This window comes from Eptatretus burgeri, chromosome 7 (assembly GCF_056783735.1).
Source record: "Eptatretus burgeri isolate ZD-2024b chromosome 7, Ebu_testis_v1, whole genome shotgun sequence".
In the NCBI taxonomy this organism is placed as follows: Eukaryota; Metazoa; Chordata; class Myxini; order Myxiniformes; family Myxinidae; genus Eptatretus; species Eptatretus burgeri.
In genome coordinates, this window is record NC_140967.1 from 30519998 (window position 1) to 30543814 (window position 23817).

The 23817-nt window shown below is 44.1% G+C and overlaps 1 protein-coding gene and 1 long non-coding RNA gene across 4 annotated transcripts in view; one reads left to right on the forward strand and one right to left on the reverse strand.

Moving 5' to 3' along the window:
• VPS9D1 (VPS9 domain containing 1) overlaps positions 1 to 19098 on the forward strand; it is a 51838-nt gene extending 32740 nt beyond the window's left edge. For 2 of the 3 annotated variants that reach the window (XM_085887906.1, XM_085887904.1), the window contains exons 9-15: positions 1149 to 1597; positions 5603 to 5723; positions 16209 to 16552; positions 16971 to 17055; positions 17946 to 18050; positions 18257 to 18312; positions 18611 to 19098. In XM_085887906.1, coding sequence (XP_085744032.1) covers positions 1149 to 1597; positions 5603 to 5723; positions 16209 to 16552; positions 16971 to 17055; positions 17946 to 18050; positions 18257 to 18312; positions 18611 to 18717 — 1267 coding nt within the window. In that variant the 3' untranslated portion in view covers positions 18718 to 19098. The remainder of the gene's footprint in view (positions 1 to 1148; positions 1598 to 5602; positions 5724 to 16208; positions 16553 to 16970; positions 17056 to 17945; positions 18051 to 18256; positions 18313 to 18610) is intronic. The other variant, XM_085887905.1, reaches the window with a different exon arrangement.
• On the reverse strand, positions 511 to 23625 carry LOC147022948 (uncharacterized). The gene is made up of 2 exons (XR_015059960.1): positions 23179 to 23625; positions 511 to 4212 (listed from the first exon to the last, which is right to left on the reverse strand). It is a non-coding gene; the product is annotated as an uncharacterized LOC147022948 (long non-coding RNA).
• Between the last annotated feature and the right edge of the window lie 192 nt (positions 23626 to 23817).

Consider the following 23817-nt stretch of genomic DNA (forward strand, 5'->3'; position numbering starts at 1 on the left):
CCGACGTATAAAAATTTGGCGAATACGCTGACACACGTCGAATACGTTATGGGTAAGTTTTGTATACGTCAAGAGCACTCTGAAGCACGCTGGCATACGTCGTAGTACGCCGAGCTCGTCGACAAATTTTAAGCATGCTCAAAATTTTTCGACGTATGCCAGCGTATGACTCGCACGTTCCGCATACGCTGGCCATAAGTTGTAGGCACATTATGCGATCGTTGACACACGTCGACACACGTTACTTATAAGTTACTCATAAGTCGAAACACATTGAGGTAATGTTTAGCTTACCCGAAACTTATTTCTAACCTTTGAGTAACGTGCTTTGAACCTCTGTGTAACGCATCTCCAATGCATATTGACGTATTTGACATCTTCCGGATGACCACAGACCTTACTGAACGTGTTTCTAACTTACAGCTACCGTATAATGGCGTATTGGCAGCGCTTAGGGGAATTGGTATAAAAAAATGGGCTTCACAGGAGGAACCCGTCAGTGTTCCAGACTCCATGGGTTTTTTTTTTTTTCTTCAGCATGACGGTGATGTTGACACTTCGATTTCTAGTGCGGTTATGACTTGAATCGTTGAGCCGCAGCCTATTAATAGGCTATGCCACGTGATCGTCGGTGATACTCTGCCGCGCTATGCAAAAGTTAGACTATCGTTGGGCATAGGTTGTGAACGCCGACAACACGCTAAGCATTCGTTGGTATAAGTTATCTATAAGTTATCGAAATGTTCTGTGTACGTTACTAATACGTTATGCATACGTCCAACTCGTTATTATATGCCCACAACTGAAAAAAACATCAATAGTTCAGCGTACGCCAGCATTTTACATACATTTTGATACGTTGCCATATGCTGGCTAAAACGTCAAGGTGTGACGGGGCCTTTAGTGAGGACGTTTTGATTCTAAGGCGACAAAGTGCTAATTATAAACACCAGCCTATATCAAAAAAGTTTTTGACATGGATTATATATGCACACATTGCATTTGCTCCTTACGATTCGATTATTTTAGTTAAAATTACCCAAGGATTGCAATCAAAATGGGGAATTGTGTTGCCATCTCATGAGGAATTGTCCTGCTATTTCATAATGGCTCTTCTCTTTTTTTCTGCACTACTTGCCATTCCTCAGTTGTGCTGACCATCCTGCTTCAAAAGAGCTTGCTTCGCGGCAGTGTAACGTGTACTCAGACATCTACAAGTCCATCACTGCTGCACAACGGAGGTTACGAAACCAAAATCGGCTTAAGACTCTTGGAAAGACCTCCAGTAAAGACTTCTCTTCAGAACTGCTTGAATATACTGAGACAGAGACAGAGAGAGAGGGTGGGCTGCTGATGAATGCCTCTCTTCCTGAGTCAAATTCACAAAATGAAAAAGTGGAACATGGTGATAACTCTGTGATCATGACCAAGCCTCATGTTGGAGGCTCAATGGCACAGCTGGATAATGGAATAATTGGCCAAGAAGCAGAGCAAGATGTGCAGGGTAATAAACTATTTCAGACTGAAAAAGAGACGTCCACACCATTGCTGCAGGATGAAACCGCTTCCATAGCTCGGACCATCCAATCCCATTTGGGTAAGTAATTGTTAAAAGAATCACAAATCACATGACTCCATGAAAAACAAAAATGATTTTTTTTTTAATAACAAAGGGGTTGTGAAAGAATGACAAACATAATTCCATTTAATTGAGGCCCAGTCTTAAAACAACAGGCTTTTTTGACCCCCAGCAGTTTATACCTATCAGCTTCAGTTCTACTTTCACTAACCCTCTTAGTGTGTGGTATGACGTGTCATCCCGTAGGATTTTTGTGCTAAAATTGATTATTTTTGCTGTATAGGGTTGATTTGGAGTCATGCTACTGGAAAATGATGGGGTTCAAATTTTCTGACCCCTCAACCCCCTCCCCCTCCATGGTGGGGGGGGGGATTTTCATCCTGGGACCCCCCAGACTGACCCCTCGCCTATCTTCGCTAATAATGATTCAATTTTCATGATCTTTGGGTCGTTTTAGGGTTATTAGATCATACTAACTCAATTTCTGACACTCTCGAAGCGACCAGAAGTGGCTATTAGCAACTTCCGGTGGCTACTACAGATTTCCGGTGACAATCGGCGTCGTACTCAGGGTCCTTTTCATGCTTGCCAGAAACATAGTCATGTAGTACCTCTTTCTATGGGTTTTTAGGCACGGGAAAATGATTGGTGCAGTTATTTTTGTGATCAGACTGACCTGTGATGAGATGTATTAACACATAATATTTTTTTAAGTTGCACAAACGTTTAAGAAGCAAACAGATACAAATAAAAACAAAGGGATACATCAAGGACAAAAACATACAGAACAGTTTAGATAGTATTTCATGGAAACGAATTCAAGATGACAGCTTATTCATCAACCTCATCCTCATGCACATCTTCCCTTATTACATTTGCACATTCCCTTGTATAACATTTGCAGAGAGGAGTACAAGGCAGGCCGTTCTTGCAACAACTGTACCTTCCTGTGCAACCTGCTTTACGTGCACATTTGGTGAGTTCAATTACAACTCGAGGAGCGGGGAGATTGAGACACCTCGCAGGAACATAGACTCCTTTCTCTAATTGCCAGCCATTGTGTTCAATTGCAGGAAGATCTGGGAAGTTGGCCTGGTAAGATTTATCGTGAATGGCAATGTAATTTGCTTGGGTGATATGGGGTAGTAAGGCAGCGCGAGTTGGGGGCAGCATCTCTCCTTCCAAGTTCTTGGAGCGAAACAGTTCCCATCTCAATGCTGGCAGAGTTATGGGACCTGTGGAACAGTATACATGGCATATGTACTTCTCCAAACCATTGACTTGTGGTGGCAGTTCACCATTGACTAGCTCAGTTTGAATAGGACCTTTACCGAGCTCCCAGAAGCAGTTGATATCTGAGTCATCTTCATCAAGCTTCATGTATGCACCAACCCAGGTTGGTTGTCACGTACTCTGGAATGAATGGTGAGGTAGGCCGATTGAGAGGGGTGTCTGGACAGTCTGCTGAAACCCATCATTCTTCTTCGATTGATGCTTCACCTGTCGATCGCTCCGAGCATTTTGGATTAGAAACTGCCAAGCAACATCAAAAGATTTGTCCACTTCATCATTGCGCATTCCAGAAACTTTGAGGACATGAGGGCCAAAGAGGAGATGTGTTAAGAAGAACTGAAGTAGTGGAGGATTTTGAAAGTTGTCAAAGCTGCCATTGAACGACCATTTTTGGTGCTGCATCATTTCTTGTCGTAAAATGTTAGCCATTTTCTTCAAGTAGCCAATTGCTTCACCATCATCGAGCAGTGCAGACCGAAGGTCCATCACTTTGCTCACTGCTGTTGGGAAGACGAGGTTGTGGGCTCATTTTTCCGCAAAGACTTAAAGAACTGAACATTTGGAAGGCCTTCAGAAATAAGCTTTTTCAGGTGCTTGCAGTAGTTTCCCATCTCATTTACTTCCACCTAATATATTTTCCAAATTGACAAGTATGCATCGTTCACCTCAGTCATATCGTAACCTCATCATATGGTTACCTACAGGAGTAAAGGTGCGCTGAGCAGACCGCAAGCATTGTCTATGATACTACTTTTCAAGAGCAGAAGCATCCCCAGAGTCCTCTAGCTCTGACACGCAAGTTCGGACATGGTCATCCTGAGTCTTGAGCTTTATCTCGAGGAAATTGTCACCCATCCTGTTGGAAAAAAAAACACGGTGGAGAGGTACTGTAGTGTCGTTAGGACAGAAGTCTGAGAACAAACATACCTCTGCTTTTGGGATGGTTTTTGTCCTTTTAAGCCGGGCAGAGTCAATGGCAGTGGAAGGGCGACCAGGCCCTCGCACAGGACATGGAGGGGAATCCGACCATTCGCGCTTACCCTGGAGTCGTTCGATCATGCTGTTATTAACAATGGGTTTCCGACATTCACTATGGTAATACACCAATTTACATTCAGATTCACTCAGACCAACTAAGTGATCAGTAAGTTGTTTGATGCCAGTTTCACCTAAAGACAAGCGCACTTTACAACAGGAAACAAGTTCATCAACCATATCAGGATTGTTTATCAGTCTCTTGCTTGAGGTTGCGCCCTCATTGCAGATGACACACGCACAGTTCTTTTCAGACATGACTGCAAGATGGTCCTCATCGTGGTCGAAGCAGCTCAACTTCCCACCTGAAAGCACACACAACAAAAACACATGAACATTGTAACAATATTGCTCAAAGTGACCTTATCCAGTAACAGGGAAGTTCGATGATCTTGATTGTCCTCATTCCGGGTCAGCGTCTCACCTAAAAGCACACAAAATCATGAACATCAATATTCCTTATTAAACGTAAAGTGACCTTATCTCATCACAGGTCAGTCTGATCAAAAAATTAACTTCACCATTCGTTTTCTCGTGCCCCGAAACTCCTAGAAAGAGGTATGACATGATTATGTTTCTGGCTAGCATGAAAAGGACCCTAAGTAGGACGCCGATTGTCACTGGAAATCTGTAGTAGCCACCGGAAGTCGCTAATAACCACTTCCAGTCGCTTCGAGAGTGTCATAAATAGAGTCAGTATGATATAAAACCCCTAAACGACCCAAAGATCGTGAAAATTGAATCGTTATTAGTGAAGATAGGTGAGGGGTCATTTGGGGGGGGGGGTCCCAGGACGAAAAAGGGCCCCCACAGGGGGTCGAGGGGTCGGACAATTTGAACCCCATCATTTTCCAGTAGCAGGACTTCAAATAAACCCAATACAGCAAAAAAAATCAATTTTAGCACAAAAATGCTACATAAGCTGTTTCAGTGACTTCATACCACACTATTTGTGATTAAAAATGAACTCTACTTATGCATCTTCTAATTTAATGAGTTGGTATCAGGATAATTTGTGGTCAAAGTGGCTGTGAAAGCTTTCTTCTTTGTGGAAAGACAAATTTGGCAGGATTGATGGGTAGCTTTGGTATGGATGGCTTTGGTATGGATACGTGTGTCGTGGTTGTAATGTTTGTGAGCGGGTATAGTGAAAAAGTTAATACGCTATTGATTGTTCATCCCTCACCCTTTGTTCCCCTAAAAACAAAAAACACCTTGGTGATGTCCTTGTGCCTCCCGTACTATTCTTCCCATTCCTACCCCCCTCCCCCATGCCCTTCGTGAAATTAAGTAAATAAATTGATACTACTACCTACTTATCTTCATAGCTTTCAGCACATAAGGCCACTAAATAAACTGATAGATTAAAATAATGGGGTGTGGCTAAAGCACAGGCATGATGGGCCAAATTGCCTCTTCTGTCCAAGTTCCTTGTATCTTCTTGTATATTTTGTAACGTCCATAGTTTTTAAATGTCCAACACATCATGAAACCCCCACCGGTAAAAGTTCACCTATCCGGGAAATGCCAGGTATCCCACCACCCCACCCCTACGGAGTAGCCCCTGCTCATGTGAACATAAATCCACTTGCTTGCGCATGTATCATTGGTTCCTCGTCATTGTGGTGTTATGTTCTGTAGCTTTATTTTTCATGCACCTTTTTCTGTTCATTCATTGTCTTCCTTCCTTGATAGCCAGAATGGAACACCTCCTCAAAGTGGTGTTTGAGCATTTGTGGACTGTGAATGCCTGGAAGGAGATCCTTCAGGAGATCTTCTACCAGCCCTTCTGGAAGCTCCTTATCAGGCTGTTCAGGTTTGGTGTGATTAAATCACTTTGGCAAGCAACATTAAAGTCTTCAGACTCAGTTCTAGCTAACTGTGCTGCTAAGTGTAACATAGGACCAAAATTTGAAATGGCTTTGTTTGGTATGAGATGTATATTCTTGTGTGCAATGTCAAGACTCATGGAATACCAAGTTGAAAAAGAGTAAAATGGCAACATAATGACGGTGGAGCCACAGTTGGATACAACAAGCAAGGGAAATTGTAAGGAAGAGGGTAGAGGAGGAAAGGCAATAACCTGCTCGCAAGAGGATTGGGCTAGGTAGGGACATAGAATGTGCGATCATGTCATGCATTGCTATTGATGAAAGCAAGAATCATTCACATTTTGCAACATCAATTGAGACATGATTTCATCTTGCATTGTCTTTTACGATCCAAGGTTTACATGTTGTTTGCAGATGATCTGGCTGTTGTGGTGGAGAGTAGGTGGGAGATGCAGGAAGTACTGTGGGAGTGGAAGAAGGCATTCGGGAAGCATGGGCGGAAGATGAGTATATGGAGAAGACTGAAGTGATGTGGGTCAGGCAGCGGAGAAAATAAATGAATATCAGGTTAGAGGGGAAGGAGTTCAGGCAGAGAAATACTGTAGGTTTGAGTATCTGGGGGCAAACAGTAACCGGGGATAGCAAGTCGGGGGCATAGGTGCGGAAGAGGATTCAGGTAGGTGTGAATGTGTGGAGGAGGGTGGATGGAGTAATGGCAGCCAGAAAGATATCGAGGAAATTGAAAGGGAAAATTTTGGTGACTTGTGTGACGCCGGCCTACCTTTACAGTCTCAAAATTGTAGCACTGACAAAGAGACTACAACAGAGGTTGCAGGTCTCTGAGAACAACTGGGTCAGGAGGATTGCGGGAGTGAAGAGGGTGGATAGGAGGATGATGGATGAACTGAGGGAGGAGATTGGTGTGCAGATGAGCTTGAGGGGAGATTGGTAAAAAGTCGGCTCAAGAGGGCTGGACACTTGGTTTTGATGGAGGAAGAGAGAATGGCAAAGACAGCAGATAGGTTGAGGGAGCGAGGTTGGAGGAAAAGAAAGTAGACTGTGGTTGAGATGGGAAGATTGTTTGAGGAGGGATATCAATAAGGTGGGGGTGGTTGGAAAGTGGAGAGAAAGAGCTGAGGATAGGGGAAAGTGGAGGAGTATTGTGGTCGATGCAGGCAAAAGCTTGGTACCGTTGGACCTCACCCCTTACAAGGAATTTACAAGGATAAGAGGTTTAGCAAACCCATGCACATTAATTACAAAATGAGACTATCTCCTCTTCAAAGGGAAACCCAAACACAAATTTTTATTTTCTGAAAACCATTGAGAATCATTAATAATGGTTTAATTTGAAGAGGAAAAAAAATTTGAAATGTTTTTTTGCCAATCGCAAAGTGTCGAATTTCGATTTTGCCAGTGACGTCACATTATGAACTCACCTTGATCCAAAGCATGGTTTTACATTGAGAAACAGTCCATGTCGAGCTCAGATTCCGATACCGATCCCACCATCATTCGCAACACTGAAGGGTCTCAGAATGTTGAAACTGATCATTGGGATTTTGAAGGAACGAGTGGAGACAAAATTTGTGATAGAAACACTTTCGGGGGAATTGTGGAGCCGAATCGTTTTGAGTCTTGTGCTCACGATTCAGAGGAAGAAGGTGGAAGTGTTACTGAAGATGAAAACACTGGTCACATGTTCACTTCAGCTCGGTTTGGTTTGATTTTCCGTTCAATTTACGGTTTGTAAGGGAGGGATTTTGTATTGATTAATGAATCGGTTTATATATTACTCGAGCAGAAATACCCATCATCGCTGCACAGCACAGACACTGCCCAGGCACACTCGGACATTGCGGACAAAATGGGTGACGAATGCTTTGTCCCACTGTCGCAGGTTGATGAGGTGTCTTGAATGTTAGGGGATCGTCCCGTTTCATACTTTCCCCGGATGCTATTTACGTCCGTGTCCGTGCCGTGTGCCACCGTCACGTCCGTGAGGTGTCGATGTCCCTCCCCAGTGGATGGGAGATTGTGGGATGGTGGTTGGTATTTTGGAGGTGATGGTTGATGGGGGATTGTGGAGGGGGAAGTGGTGCTGGGGGTTGGGGTGAGGTAAAGGGGGGGAGGGAGTATTATTTTTTTTTTAGCGTCCTTGGTCCGAGGTCAAACCCCTGAAAGTTTTAGCATCCTCAGTCAAATCCTCTCGGTGGAGAAGATGATACATACATACTTTCCCTTCACCTATAAATACATGGTGGTTCATTTGATTTGTAGAAATTTCTGTTGATAACATAATTATTTTCAGGTGCTCTTGTGGTAACTGAGGCTGAGTCTTTGGGCCTCTCACTCTCTCACCGCAGGCAGGTCGGTGGTCTTTCTGTCTTCTACCGTCTCCTCTCCGGTCTCGCCCCCCCCTGCTGTGTCTGTGATTTGTTGCCCCCATATTTCCGCAGGGCGCTCAAAGTTCCCCAGCAACCCCCTTCTGGTAAAACTACCAAAATCACGAATCGCTGCTCACCTTCACTCTTTTATTCCTCTTTTTTTCCCCAACTTTGGAATAAACTCCCTCACTCTCTTCAATCCCATTCTTCCCTCCAGGCCTCCACCACCTCTTATCATCCCCCATCCAAATCCTCGATCTTTTCTTCCCCCGTTAATCCACCCCAAACCCACCTCCTTCAAATTCCCTGCTTTCCTTCCTGAAAGTCCCTATAATGTCCATCTTATATACCCTGTGTTCACCGCACCATCCCTCTCCCTTCCACAGATCTAATGTTTCTGTTCCCCACTGTTTTGTCCTTCCCTCTCCCGCCCCTCTTGTCTCATGCCCCTTGCTGTGCATCGTGTGTTAGTTCTCATAGGAACCTTGGCAATGTGTACAAAAAAGTAACAAAAACTACTGGGTAATGGCAACAGGTGTTTGATTCACCGCTCAAATCGTCCGTGTACATGTACTGGTAACTCGGGGAGAGATCAGACGGTGTTACAGTTTCGAGCTACGGCTGTTTCTTCCACTTGATCATGGGCATAGCATCCTTTCTCAATCATGGCAGATAACCACTAGATCTAGCCATCTCTGTTGTTTCACAACAGTGCTTTGGATCGGACCACAAAATGTTCAGTTTTGTGCTCGGAACATTTTACACACTCGGGTATTTCGGACAAACCTCATCAAATTTCTGGCTCTTTCGGGTATTTCGGCCGTTGGTGTAGCATGAAACCATCTCGGTTTGTATTACTGTACATGTACCAAAGATTCATCCGCTCCACATATTTGTGGAAAATCAAAAATTTTTCACCATTTGAGTTAAGTTGTACAGCGATGTAACCCGTATACATTACGGATCTGGTGGTCTATTTCCGTGTGTGACGACATGGCTAATCTGAAGAAGAAGAATATTTCGACTTTTAATCGTAAATTAACCTACTTTATAAATCGGAATTCAGAAAAAGACGCATCACATCTATTTTGTAGGGTATCAAGGGATAGATTAGCGTTGAGGTGGTCTGAGCGTTTAGGTTCCCATTTAACATTGTGTTATGGAACGTACATACAGAATGGACCAGAATGGAACAGAATGAAGAGAACAGTAATAAGAGAGGGGTGGGGAGGACACATTGATGGCAGAAATGAGGGACAACATAGAGTGGGGGATAAGGAATATGGGGAAGAATGAGAGCAAGGGGACATCACCAAGGGTGAACAAGATGAATACAGCTACAAACTCTCAATCACAGAAGTGGAAGGAAAACCGAGAAACTTAGAAAGAGGTAGGCTTGGGGAGGGTTAATAGGAATAAAAAAGTCATGGTTGTGGATGAGGGATGACTTGACATGGTGGTGAACAGCTGTCATGAACCCCTGGAGGGAGGAATGAGATTGATGAGATTGAGGAGGTTGGTTCCACAGGTGGGAGAAAGAGGAACGAATTAGGGGAGGTGAGCAGTGAGTGTCTATTTTGGGAGTTTCACCGGAAGGGGGTTGATGGTGGACCGTATGCACCCTGCAGAAACCTGGGGAGGGGCGAGCATGGAAGGGGCATGGGGTGCAAACCCAGAAAGGAGGTGATAGAAGACAGAGAAGCCAACTCAGATATGTGGTTTGCCAAGGAAAAATGATGACTGATGGTGAGGCCCGAAAGTTTGAGTGACTGAACTTCTTCAAGATGATTGGGAAGCAGATGGAAGGGTTCACCAGATGGTCTTTTCGGAGAGATAGAGTGAGAGTGTGAGAGTTGTCAGCATTGAACAACATATTCCAAGTGTAGGACCAGCTCGTGATTCTATCAAGGTTTGCAGAAAGGGAAGAGGCTGCTGCTTGCCTATCTGAAGGATGAGGGATATTACAGCAGAGGGTGGAGTCATCAGCAAAGAGATAAAGTAGGATTTTCCAGAAAGTCAGAGAGATCATTGATGAAGATTAGGAATAGGACTGGGCCAAAGACATTGCCTTGGGGCATTCCAGCCTTGAGCGGGAGAGCAGATGAGAGGATCCCGTTAAGAGCTATGCATTGGCTAGGAGAGTGGAGGAAGTCAGCAAGCCATGTGTGGAGTTGGCCTTGGATGCCATAGGCAGAGTTTGGAGAGCAATGCAGGATGCCAGACTGTATTGGACGCTCGAGATTTGTTGAGAGAGACAGCCCTGGTCTCATATTTGACATTTAGGGCCTCCATCCATTGTTGAAATAGTCGAAGCAGCATGTCCAGAGTAGCGTCAGGTCAGGTCAGGTATGGGAGCATGTGCCAGAACAGCGCGTCGCTGCGTCCACTTTCCGCCGGTACTCCAGGGGCCTCCGTCTGGCCATCCCCCAGGCAGATGCCAGGCCCATCCCCATCTCCTTGAGATGATGGTCAACCTGCTGCAACCATGAGGCACGTGGTCGGCCCACTGGCCTCCTCCACTCATGAGACTCCCTCGCTGAGAGAATCTGGTGAGCAGGATCAGCGTCAGGAAAACGAGCCACATGTCCATACAGCCGCAGCTGACGCTCACGGACTATGCAGGTGACAAATCTCATCCGAGTCTCTCTCAGCAACCGCTCGTTGGACACAAAATCCGACCAGCGATAGCCAAGGATTCTCCGAAGAGACCTGGTACTAAAGGAATTAAGTCTCCGTCTCAGATCCTTGGTCAAAGTCCAAGTCTCGCACCCATAGAGCAAGACTGGAAGTACCAAGGACCTGAAGACTCGGACTTTCGTCCTCCCGCACAGGTACCGGCAGCGCCACACCCCATGATCCAGTGAATCCATGACTCCCAAGGCCCGACCCAGACGTCTATTGACCTCCGGCTCACAACCTGCGGAGACATGAATATCACTGCCAAGGTAAGTGAATCTATCCACGACCTCAACATCCTCACCACAAACAGACACAGACAGGACAGCAGCATCCAAGATGTCACCGAAAGCCTGGATCTTTGTTTTGACCCAAGAAATCCGTAATCCCAACGGCTCCGACTCCTCATTCAGCACCTCGAGGGCCCCCAAGAGGATGTCTAAAGTCTCCGCAAAGATGACTGCATCATCTGCAAAATCAAGGTCCGAGATCTTGACATTGCCAAACGATGCACCGCAACTTGATCTCTCCGACATCCTCCCAAAAATCCAGTCCATACAAGTGCTGAAAAGTGTGGGGGCAAGTACACATCCCTGACGAACTCCAGTAACAACTGGAAATAAGTCAGAGGCGGTACCACCACACTTCACAGCACTCTCAGTACCAGAGTAGAGTTCAGACATCAGATCGATCAGTTTCGGTGGCACCCCACGAAGACCAAGAATCCTCCAGAGGACATCCCGATTCACTGAATCGAACGCTTTACAGAGATCAACATAGGCTGCAAGCAGCCCCTGCCGAAACTCTCGTCTGCGTTCAGTGAGGACACGAAGAGCAAGGATACGGTCAATCGTTGACCTCTTTGGTGTAAAGCCTGACTGCTCTGGACGCTGGTGCTCAAGCAGATGGTGGCGAACCCTATCAAGGCCTATCCGAGCAAAGAACTTGCCCGGCACTGAGAGCAGCGTCACCCCTCGGTAGTTGTTGCAGTCTTGGCGATCACCCTTCCCTTTCCAGAGAGGGACAACAAGGCCCCTCTTCCAGTCAGTTGGGATGATGCCTGTGTTCCAGGCAGAGCACAAAACTGCATGCAACGACGCGAGTGCAGCATTTCCACCAGCCTTGAGAAGTTCAGCATGGATGCCACAGATCCCTGGAGCTTTGCCCCGTTTCAACTGGTTCACCGCAGCCCGTGTTTCCACAAGCGATGGTGGACCACAGTTGATTCGAGGGTCAGCAACAGGGATTGTAACACCCTTGACGTCCAACTCGACAGCTGGGGGATCAGCCTGGTACAACCGCTCAAAGTAACCGGCCCAGCGGGCCTTCACTTCAGACTCCTCTGTCAAGAGCCTACCACTCTCTGCTCGAACTGCAGTGCTCCGAGGGATGGGCTTGGATGAACGTAATGCGCGAATTCCCCTGTAAGCGGGACGAGAATCACCTGTCCACAGGTGATGCTCTACCCCCTCACAGATTCCTCGCACATAGGCCTCCTTGTCCACCCTCAGTGCACGTACAGTTTTACGCCTCAGCTCCCTGAACAGCTCAGCTCTGCCATTCAGCCTGGCCCTGCGACTCTGGTCAATGGTATCCAGTGTCCCTTGAGAGACAAAATTCTTCTTTGCCCTGCGGTGAACTCCAAGGCATCCACCGGCAACATCAAGGACGGTGGTCTTGAAGGTGCTCCACAACTCTTCAGGACCCCCAAAGCACCCAGACCCCCCAAGTGTCCACTCAGCCTGTTCGCAAACTCCTCAGCTACTCTCTCATCCCTGAGCTTGGCAACATCCAGCCTAGGCTGGGATGGTACCATTCTCCAGGATTTAAGGTGCAGCTTTAGAGTTGCTACAACAAGCCTGTGGTCAGTATTGAGGAACTGAGCACTCCGGTAGACCCTGCAGTTCTGGATCATCCTCCAACGACCGTCAATGAGGACATGGTCAATCTCCTTTGCCACACCGCCAGCGTTGGAATACCAAGTCCAGCGATGAGCTTGCGGGCGCTGAAACCATGAACCAGCCACCCTAAGTCCATGACTTCTTGCAAAGTCAAGGAACTTAGTGCTATTCTGGTTCATAGTTCCTGACCCATGGGGACCAACACACACCTCATAACCATCCCTATCAGTTCCAGTCGATGCATTGAAATCCCCCAAGACTAGAAGTGTATCTCGTCTGGGGCACTGATCAACCACAGACTCGAGTGTGGCGTAGAATGCATCCTTCACGGTGAGATCACTCGCCTCAGTCGGAGCATAAATAGAGACCAGGGAAATGACACCTAAGGAGTGACGAATCCTTAATCTCATAATACGCTCGTTGACCGGTGTTACCTCAATTATCATTGGGGTCAGCTTATTGGACACAGCTACAGCAACTCCTTGGGTATGGTAACCATCAGAGTGACCAGACCAATAGTAGGTGTAACCACCCACCATTATCTCGCCGCAATCCGGTCTCCGAACCTCAGAGAGAGCTGCAATCCCGATGTCCAAACGCTTGAGCTCAGATGATAACAGAGACAGGTGATCATCCTCTCTTAGGGGATAGGACATTCCAGGCACCCACCCGAAGGGACCGCCTCAGGTTAACCCAAGGAGACCGCCGTCTGGTGGACGACACCTCAGCACCACTCCGACACACTCTCCCGCAATCTGACCCAGGGATGTTACCCCGTGGTTTCCCTCCTATCAAAGATTGGGGGTCCCGAAGGCTTTGCCCCAATCCCATCATCCGGTGAGCTGCCCTGCGAAGGGAAGCTGCACAGGAGGTACTCCCACGGAGTGGGTTTTCAGATTTTTTTGCGTTTTTGCGTTTTGCGGAATGAAGCGTTTTACGGTGGCTGGAGTGCAAATCCTGCCACCAACCTCCTAATAAGAAGTAACCCAACTGCAGGAGGACGTCCGCAGACACAGTTGGGCACTAGATATGGATGGCCGTTGGCTCACAAGGAGCTCCTCCGCCCTTTGACAGGTTTTGTTTTTAATCCTGCTGGGTGTCCGTGACCTGGTCAGAGTGTAGCGTGACCTGGTCTAAAGCCAAACTGACGGTCTGAAATCGGGCCATTGGAAAAAAGGAAGGATTTAATGTCAATTGCAATGATGGATGTCATGACCTTACTGATTGGAAGAAAGTTAATAAGTCTGTTGTTCAGGAGGTTGGTTTTCCCACCGTGTTTGTATAATGGAGTGAGGTTTGCTAACTTGCAAGCAGATAGAAGATGACTGACGGCAAATGACAGGGTGAACAGAGCAGAAGAGGAAGTGCAAGTTTAAGGCGCTGTCACACCTTGACGATTTAGCCAGCAATGGCAACATATAAAAATGTATGTAAAACGTTGGCGTACGCTGACATTTTGATGTTTTTTTTTAAGTTTTGGTCGTATTCATAACGTGTTGGTCGTATGCATAACATATTAGTAACGGGCACAGAACGTTTCGTTGTCTTATAGATAAGTTATACCAATGAATGCTTAGCCTGTTGTCGGCGTTCACAACCTATGCCCAACGATAGTTTAACTTAGGCATAGCACGCTGCACGTATCGCCGACGAACTCATGGCGTAGCCTGTTAAAAACCTACCGCACACCGATTTAAATCATAACCGCCTGAAAATTCAAAGTGTCAACCACGCAGTCACACCTTGACGATTTAGCCAGCGTATGCCGACGTATGAAAAATTTGCTGAACCAAGCTTGCACACGTCGAATAGGTTATGGGTAAGTTGTGTATACGTTAAAGAGCACACTGAAAAACGATGAAATACGCTGTCATATTTCGTGGTACGTCTCGTACGTCGTGAAATTTCAAGCATGCTGAAAATTTTACGTTGTACTCGCCGTATGGCTCACACGTTCCGCTACGCTGGGAAGAAGTTGTAGGCACGATATGCGATCGTTGACACACGTTGACACAAGTTCCTTGTAAGTTACTCATAAGTCTAAACACGTCGAGGTAATGTTTAGCATTGCCGAAACTTATTTTCTCCATCAAGGCACATTTTCTTTTTTTCTCCTTGGCTCCGTGAAGGCACGTGATGAAATAGCTGAAGTTGTTGTTGTTGTTTTTGTTTTTTTTTTCTTAGTCTATCACAAATTTTTAAAATATATTCGGACATTTTCTTTTAAGTTTCGACGTCGACGTGACAATATCCTCAAACAGAAAATATTCACAGAGGAGGAACTAAGAATAAGACATGAGCAAACTGAAGAGGCAATCGGACGTGATGTAACGGCACGTGATGAAATATCGGAAGTTATTGTTGTTGTTTTTTTTTAAACACTGCCAATATGCCATTATACGGTAGCTGTAAATTAGAAACACGTTCAGTAAGTTCTGTGGTCATCCGGAAGACGTCAATCAAATACGTCCACATACGTCAATATGCGTTGGAGGTACGTTACACATAGGTTCAAAGCACGTTACTCATAGGTTAGAAATAAGTTTCGGGTACGCTAAGCATTACCTCGACGTGTTTCGACTTTTGAGTAACTTACAAGTAACGTGTCTCGACGTGTGTCAACGATCGCATAACGTGCCTCGACGTGTGTGCAACGATCGTGTAACATGCCTACAACACGTTACTCAGAGGTTATAAATAAGTTTCGGGTACGCTAATCATACCTCGACGTGTTTCGACTTATGAGTAACTTACAAGTAACGTGTGTCAACGATTGCATAATGTGCCTACAACTTATGGCCAGTGTAGCGGAACGTGAGTCATACGCCGGCATATGTCGTAAAATTTCAAGCATGTTAAAATTTGAGGACAACCGCAAAGTACAACGATGAAAGCCAGCGTACTATGATGTATGGCAGTGTTTTTCAGTGTGCTCTTAATGTATACAAAACTTACCCATAACGTATTCGACGTGTGCCATCGTTTTAGACAAATTTTTCATAAGTCGGCATACGCTGGCTAAATCGTCAAGGTGTGACAGTGTCTTTAGCAGAGCATGTTTTTAGGACACGTGAGTTGATGTCATTCAGGCCAGTTGTAGAATCAGTTGAAGAATGCCTGACACTTCTCCACCTTCTCGGGTGAAAGAGACATGAATTCTAGGAGCAGTGCGATGTGACTGGGTAGTTGGGTTGGTGCAGTGATCGAGGGGTTTGTGACAAGATTTGAAAGCAAACACAGAATTGAGGCATTCGGCCTTCTCATGAGCAGAGTCTTCTGTGGTACCAAATGAAATGAGGGAAAGGATGGAGGGGGAACATACTCCATAGACACTTCACAAGGTGCTACCAGGTATTTGAGGAAGGAGACAACTTTGAAAGTTGAAGTTGGATGTAACAAGTTAAAATTATTGACAGATATAATTACTGTGGATATATGACCCATTCTCTATGAATTTCCTTTTCTCGATCTTCCACCCCACGTCCTTTTGGCTGTATTGGTGCAGATTTGCAACTTTAGAACAAGAGGCTGCCTTGTCACTGCGCCTCACGTGGTATGCCAATGCACTCCCAGCTGACCTTGGCATGCCTTATCAACTTCAGCTGGTGCATCGGATGCCTATGTCGTCATCGTCTTCCTGCCCATCATTTGCAACAATTGAGGATGTCTCAAATAACTCCAAACATGGCGATGTCACCACAAGCCATGTGGAGAACATCCGCAATCATCAGGAAGGCAAACGAGTGCAAGAAGCGGTCAGAAATGATAGGTTGCCTTACAAAGCGGCTATTGATGAGCTCAGAGGACTTCTGCTTCTATATAGTCCCCAGAGGAAGCTGGAATGCATCGGTAACTCAGCCAGACAAGGCATTATCAATGTAATTGAGGGGTTAGGGAGCTTCATGGTAACTGTGTGCACTGTGACCTGGTCTTGAAATGGGAAGACATTTTGTCCCCTGCCAATCTTTGTCATTATACACATCTTCCATTTAATGCTTCCCATCTCCCAGAATCACATCCCTTCCATTATACACATTTCCCAGAATCTATGTGCTTGACCTCTAATGGGATTCGGAGGGGGAAGCGTTATATTTAAACTGATCACTTTGAGTGGCTATTCACTCCCAGCTGCCCTATTATTGATTTAATATAAATGTTATCGCACTTGTCACTTTTAAAGTAAATGTGTAATAAATATATTTTGTATAATTTCCCTGTAGTTCGTACTTCTTTTAAAAAATTTTTAATGGTGCACGTGTGTGTGTAGTCAGAGTGATGCGGCAGATTTCTGCATGTGTGGAGGAGTTTCAGAGAGAGCAAGCAGTGCCAAGCAATGGGGATTTTGAGAAAATGTGAGTGTCATTGGGTGTGGCTTGTATTGCAGCATAATTGTAGCAAACTGGAAGAGGGAATTTAATCTCTAACTGGTATTGCTTAGGTGCATATTGGATTATGGTTGTGCTTACTTCCTTTTAAGACACCAAAATCAACAGTAAGCAACACTTGTTGAACTTAGCAGTTAAGTAAAGATACTGTGTTTACACATTGACCAACTGTGGTCGCATAAGTAAATACAGTATTGTCCCATTCAAGTGACTTTGGCTGGCTCAGATTACATCGATAGAGCCAGTTCTGCCCAAGGAACGAGCAGGTTTGACGAGGAAGAAATTGCACTGACGAAGTTGACACTGGTTTTGTTGTTGATAAAACATTTCGAAATCTGGTAAACTGAGAGGGGGTACCCAGCGACTCCAGTGGTTTTGTATTCCATTTTAATGTTCACAGTATTAATATATTGGAGCTGACAATATGGTACACACACTTGACTCTCAGCTGTCTCACCTTGGTTTGAATCCCAACCCAGCTATAAACTTCCATCCCGGTGTTTCATAGACATGGTGATTCATCGATGTGTGCGCCGTCCCTCTGATGGACGTTAAATTGGAATCCTGACTGCCAGCGTTCGTTGGTGGACGTTAAAGATCCCATGGTGTCATTCATGAAGAGTAGGTGAGCCATTGTGTGCACCATGACCAAATTACAAATTCCTACTCGAATCAGCAGAGGTCATTGCATCAGTGGCACAGCCACACCCTCAGCCAATGATGTTACCCCGCAGCCTTGTGCTGCATACGAAAGAAGTATAAATATATTGAAAATCGTATAAAGAATGTTTTGTGTTTTACAAGTGTCATGTTAATTGACAAATAGGTGGTTTATTTGTATGCCATCATTCTTACAGAGGAGCTGATGACCTTCTACCGATCCTGACATTTGTTGTTCTACGCAGTCGGCTGGTCCAACTTCCTGCAGAGTGTGCTGCGCTGGGCGAGCTCATTTCTGAAAGGTTGGCACTTCAAATAATAAGAAAAAGAGCTCAATTGCTCATCCTCTGTTTAACCACAAATGTAATAGCGAGAAGTTAAAGCAAAGCTTTGCCATTTTGGAGTTTCACTTCCAAACTTGTTTCAGTAGCGTGTATATGTGCAAAGTGTGAACCTGTTCGTGTAAAAGGATAGTTTGTGGAGGATGTTTTTATATGTGTGCGAACAGTTATTCAACAGGTTCAAGTAGTTCTGTAAAGATGCCGATACAAGATACTTCCAAAGGTGTGTTAACCTAAGAATATGTGAATGCATTCTTATTCAAGCTGTTAGGTAACACTATACATATTTGTGGGATCTAAACACTTAGATGTTGCAGATAATTCCATACCAGCCAGTGTATCTTTGTTAAATATCTTCTTGTTTTATTTGGAGGGGGTTGGTTGGTGAGGGGGGTGCAGTGCTTTGGGGGGAGGGTGTATTACAGGTGACATGCATTCTGTTTAAAATAAAAATTTCAGCAAATTATGTTTAAAATGTGATTGTTTTGTTTAACAGGCATCCAACACTCTTTATGTTTCAGTGATCTTTTGGGTGAGAAGGGTTACTGCCTCACCTCCCTACAAACTGCCATCACTTTCATCAGCACTCTGGGTCCACTTGCAGGCAATTCCACAAGTGCCTCAGTAAAATAACTGACGAAAGAACTTCGCACACTTTATGTTGGGCCTTGCAGGCACAGAGAATGTTTTCTCAGTGGGAATAGAAAAATTGGATCCAATTGTGTTTTCATTTGCAATGCAGTCACTCCTGTTCAATTCCAGCATTCTTGTTTAAGCTTAAATTGATCAACTAGATTGTGCTCGATAATTCAAAACGACGCATAAAATACGGGGAAGGGTGGGGGGGGTAGAGGGAGGGGGTGTTATCCAAACATATTACACATGAGATTCTCGTGTGTGTGTGTGTGTGTGTGTGTGTGTGTGTGTGTGTGTGTGTGTGTGTGTGTGTGTGTGTGTGTGTGTGTGTGTGTGTGTGTGTGTGTGTGTGTGTGTGTGTGTGTGTGTGTGTGTGTGTGTGTGTGTGTTGTCATTGATAACTCCAAACCTGTAATCGATAACATTCACAACATTAACAGCAGGGGTAAAGCTAAATGAATATCAACTTGTGATTTTTCCATGTTATATATGAACATTCCACTTGACAAACTCATGCCGGTATCACACAGAGTAATAGATAAAGCATTTACCAGAGGTAAATATTACAATCTATAGGCACACGTACATTACTGTCTCTAAAAAAAGAGCATATACTGATCCGTAGAGGAAAGTCTCATCTTCATGTAGTTTAAACTAGAAGGGCACACTTTGACGTCATCAGATATGCCTCCGCCTACATTATTACATCAATATAACACTTGTACCAAGTTTGATTTAAATCCCTGAACCCAGATTCAAAATATTAAATAATTATGGCTGTCAGACCATGTCTCCCATCAGGTTGAAATTTAAAACATTATATATATATATATATATATATATATATATATATATATATATATATATATATATATATACATACATACATACATATATATTCCCCATGACAACTACATCATAATTGTGATGTTTCACATCGATTGATGAGGCAGTTCAAGCGAAATAATTTTTTTTCAAAAGATTTTCTTTCAAGCCAATATGGCTGCCAGACCATGTGACATATTGATTATTTGTGAACACCCTGGTATTCCTGAGACTTGGGGAACATGTGGGTGAACTTTCCCCTCGATCTGTTAAGCTGTTCTGAAGACCATGATTTTTAAAGGTTTCTTCTTGTTCTGCCAAACCATGTGACATATGACATCATAAATAGAGAACTTTTTGTTCTTCATGGATAGGCGATCATACCTGTAAAGTTTTTTTTATTTATTTTTTTATTTTTATTTTTTTGCCTCGATCTGTTCAGCCATTTTGGAGAAGAAAATTTTTGAAAGTTTTTATGTTAAAAAGATATGGCTGCCGAACCACGTGAATGATGACATCATCCATGTCCCCCACCACCACACACACACACACACACACACACACACACACACACACACACACACACACACACACACACACACACACACACACACACAATTTAGCCCTAGATGACCCTAAAAAAAATTTCATACTGATTGGATAAAGTGTTTGACATATGAAGTCATAATGATGCCACCTGTGATATCAAAAAAATCACACTTGTTTCCCATGAGGAGTACTTGACATGTGCCAAGTTTCAAATTTTTCCATGGAGCGGTTTCGGAGTAAAAAAATTGATTTTTTTTCCTTTGTCCCAACATGGCTGCAAAACCATGTGACCTATGATATAATTATCATTAAAACATTCTACATGAGTAGTCACACCTAAGGTGAACATTTTGTGTCAATCAGATAAGTGGTTGCAAAGAAAACAGAAGATTAGCACGGACGGACGTACCTCTGGACGGACGGCCAACCCGAAAACATAATGCCTGTGGCGACTTCGTCAGCAGAGCCATAAAAAAAAATAAAAATAAACTTTCAAGACACTATTCGATTTCTCTTGAATAATGATTACTTTACGTTTGGAAACAGGATATTCCAGCAGAGAGTGGGAATACCCAATAATTTGGAGCAGGTCCCTTTCTTTGCAAATTTGTTTCTGTACATGTACAAGTCTGATTGGGTCCAGAACAGTCATAAACTAACATCTGTGAGAAGGTGCGGAAAAGATCTTTAGGTTCATTGATATTGAACAAAAATATTCCTAAAATTCTCTTCTGTGGTCGAGTTTCCGGTGTAATAATCAGAACTGTGAGAGTAACTACACACAGCCAGCACCGAACTTGTCAATGCATTACATCAGCAAGTCTGATGTATGCTAACACAGGGAACTACAGTTATGAGATACAAGTGCTTTTTTAACATCACAAAATGACACCAAATATAATTTATAAATACAATGGAAATGGTAAAATAATTAATGAAGCATTCAAATAAATACATTTTTAAACATTTACATTGGTTCCTAAGAGACAGGAGAGCACGTGGGAAACCCGTTATTATCCCGTCCCTCGCACAGCGAGAGACGGGTGTGTATGTGGGTGCGCATGCATGCACACGTCCGGACCTTAACTTCATTTCCATTTGAGCTTTTGTCATCAATTTTTCAGCAAAACTTTATTATGAGAACATGGAGAAGACAAATCAATAATTTGGTCAGAAGGTCAAAGGCCAATGTCATAATTTTGAGTGATTTATGCCTTAGGGCTGGGTGGGGAAGGTGACGACTTTGGGTTGGAGGTTTGGGGGGAAGCAAAGATCGGACAGAGTTGGGAGGGGGAGGTTGAGGCCTTTTTCTGGGGTTGTCAGAATTGCATCTGCGAGTTTACTTACAGCAAAAGCTTATTCGCAGCCAGCTGATGATACATGTGGTCAGGAAACCATTCAATGGCTTCCAGGTTAAGGTGATTACTTAATGTAAGAGAACTTTGTTTTGAGTTTTACAATTTAAATAAACTTGAATTTAGGATATTGTGAAATTAACATCATTTACAGCAATCCTTTAAATTATATTATATTTAGGAACAATTAAGAGTGTGTGTGTGTGTGTGTGTGTGTGTGTGTGTGTGTGTGTGTGTGTGTGTGTGTGTGTGTGTGTGTGTGTGTGTGTGTGTGTGTGTGTGTGTGTGTGTGTGTGTGTGTGTGTGTGTGCGCGTGTGAGATGTAAATGATTCCTGGAACTTACCTTCAGCTGAGAACACTTATTAATATGGTATACATTTCATTCTAACCAAATAATGAAAAAATTAAAAATCGTAAATAGTAGTATTCTAATAAAGAAGCCAGGACTAGCAAAATGGCCTACAGGTATGCACACTCCCCTCCAAGCTGTCGAGCCTGGGTTTGAATCCTGACCCAGTTATAAACTGTCATACCAGTGTTTCACTGGCAGATAATTAATTCATCAATGTGTCTGTCAACTCTTGGATGGATGTGACACAGGCGACCTGACTGCCGACATTAGTTGGTGGACGATAAAGACCCCACGGTGTCCTTCGTGAAGAGTAGGCGAGATATTGCCAGCACAATGGCCAAATTAGAAATTTCTGCCCTAACTACTGAGTCGAGTGTTGGGCATGGCCAGCCAGTTCGTGATCAGGCACGGCCAGCCAGTTTGTGAAAGCCATGGGCCAAACATCTCCAACCCCAGCCAACCCCACAATAACGTGAGAATAATTGTGACCAGTAAAGAAGATTGAAATACATAAGCTCACCAAATAGCGTTGTTTATGTAAGAGCAACACTAATATTACATAAGGGATGTTTTACTTGAAACAAGTATAAATCCACATAACTTACTGAAATTAATGTTTCTGCATTTAAGTCATTAACTGCACACACAAACACTCAGAATGTTTTCTGGAGACGTGTCAAAAATCGCTTCTTTCAAATTTTAGAAAATGGAATTTAAGCTGCTGAATAAAGTTTTACCTATACTCTTGTTTCCTTACAATTTTGATCAATTTTTTAAGAAGTCCCTCTACGATTTTTATATAAATTGTAAATACAATTTCTATTGTTTATAGTACAGTACTGTGCAGTCATATTGATCTTGCAATAAATTATCTCTCTCGCATTAAACTGCATTTTCTTGTTTCTCTTCTAAAACTGCCTTTAACATTGGACTTTCCGGTCGTATGCAAGTTAATGTTGCTATATTCTGGCGATGATAAAACCATATCTGCTGTTCAGAAACCTTTGAATACAAATATTTGGAGACCATTTGTATTTGCATACAGAACATCACATGTGATGTCATCTCAAGAATGTCACAAATAATCTTACCATTCAACGTCCAGACAAATCTCTTACTCTCACGATCTCTCTCCAAAAAGACCATCTGGCAACTCCCTCTCCTGCATCCCCCATCTACTTAACAATCCTCTTGGGGAAGTTCAGTCACTCAAACTCCTAGGTCTCATTATCAACCACGATCTCCATCGGGAAAACCACATTTTCTTTGGAAAACCACACTGGACATCCTCCATCATACAAAGTGCTTACTTGGTGCACCTAAACTCTGATCCACCTACAAGGCCTCTCCCCAATGAGTTGGCTCCCTTACCTCACACCTTGCTCAGCTTGATGTCATAAAAACCAAGGCCTTCAAGATCATTGGAATCTCCTGCAATGAAGCTGAGTCGATGGGTCTATCACTTTCCCATCGCAGCAGGTCGATGGTCTCTCTGTCTTCTGCCTCCTTTCTGCTCTTGCAGGTTTCTCGGATGGACGTTAAGTGCTCTGTCTCCTTCCCCAGGTTTCTGCAGGGCACATACGGTCCACCATCAACCTTCTGGTGAAACTACGAAAATCCAGGATCACTGCTTGTCTCCACTCATTTGTTCCTCTGTTTTTTTTTACCCCACCTGTGGAATGAACTTCCACATCCTCTTCCATCTCATTCTTCCCTCCAGGTCTTCAAGTGGGCTGTTCACTGCCATCTGAGATAGTCACCAATCCAAAACCATGATCTTTTCTACACTCGTTAATCCCCCCCCCCCCACACACACACACTCCAAACCCTCATCCTTCCAAATTTCTCGTTTTCCCTCCCGAGAGTTTCCTTCTATATCCATCCTGTCCACCCCATGCATCCTCTCCTGCCCCACCCCTAATTCCTCCCCATGCCTATTGTTTATTCAAGCCTCCCTTCTATATTGGTCTTCAACTCTGCTGTTGGTGTCCCCCCCCTCTCTTGAGTGTT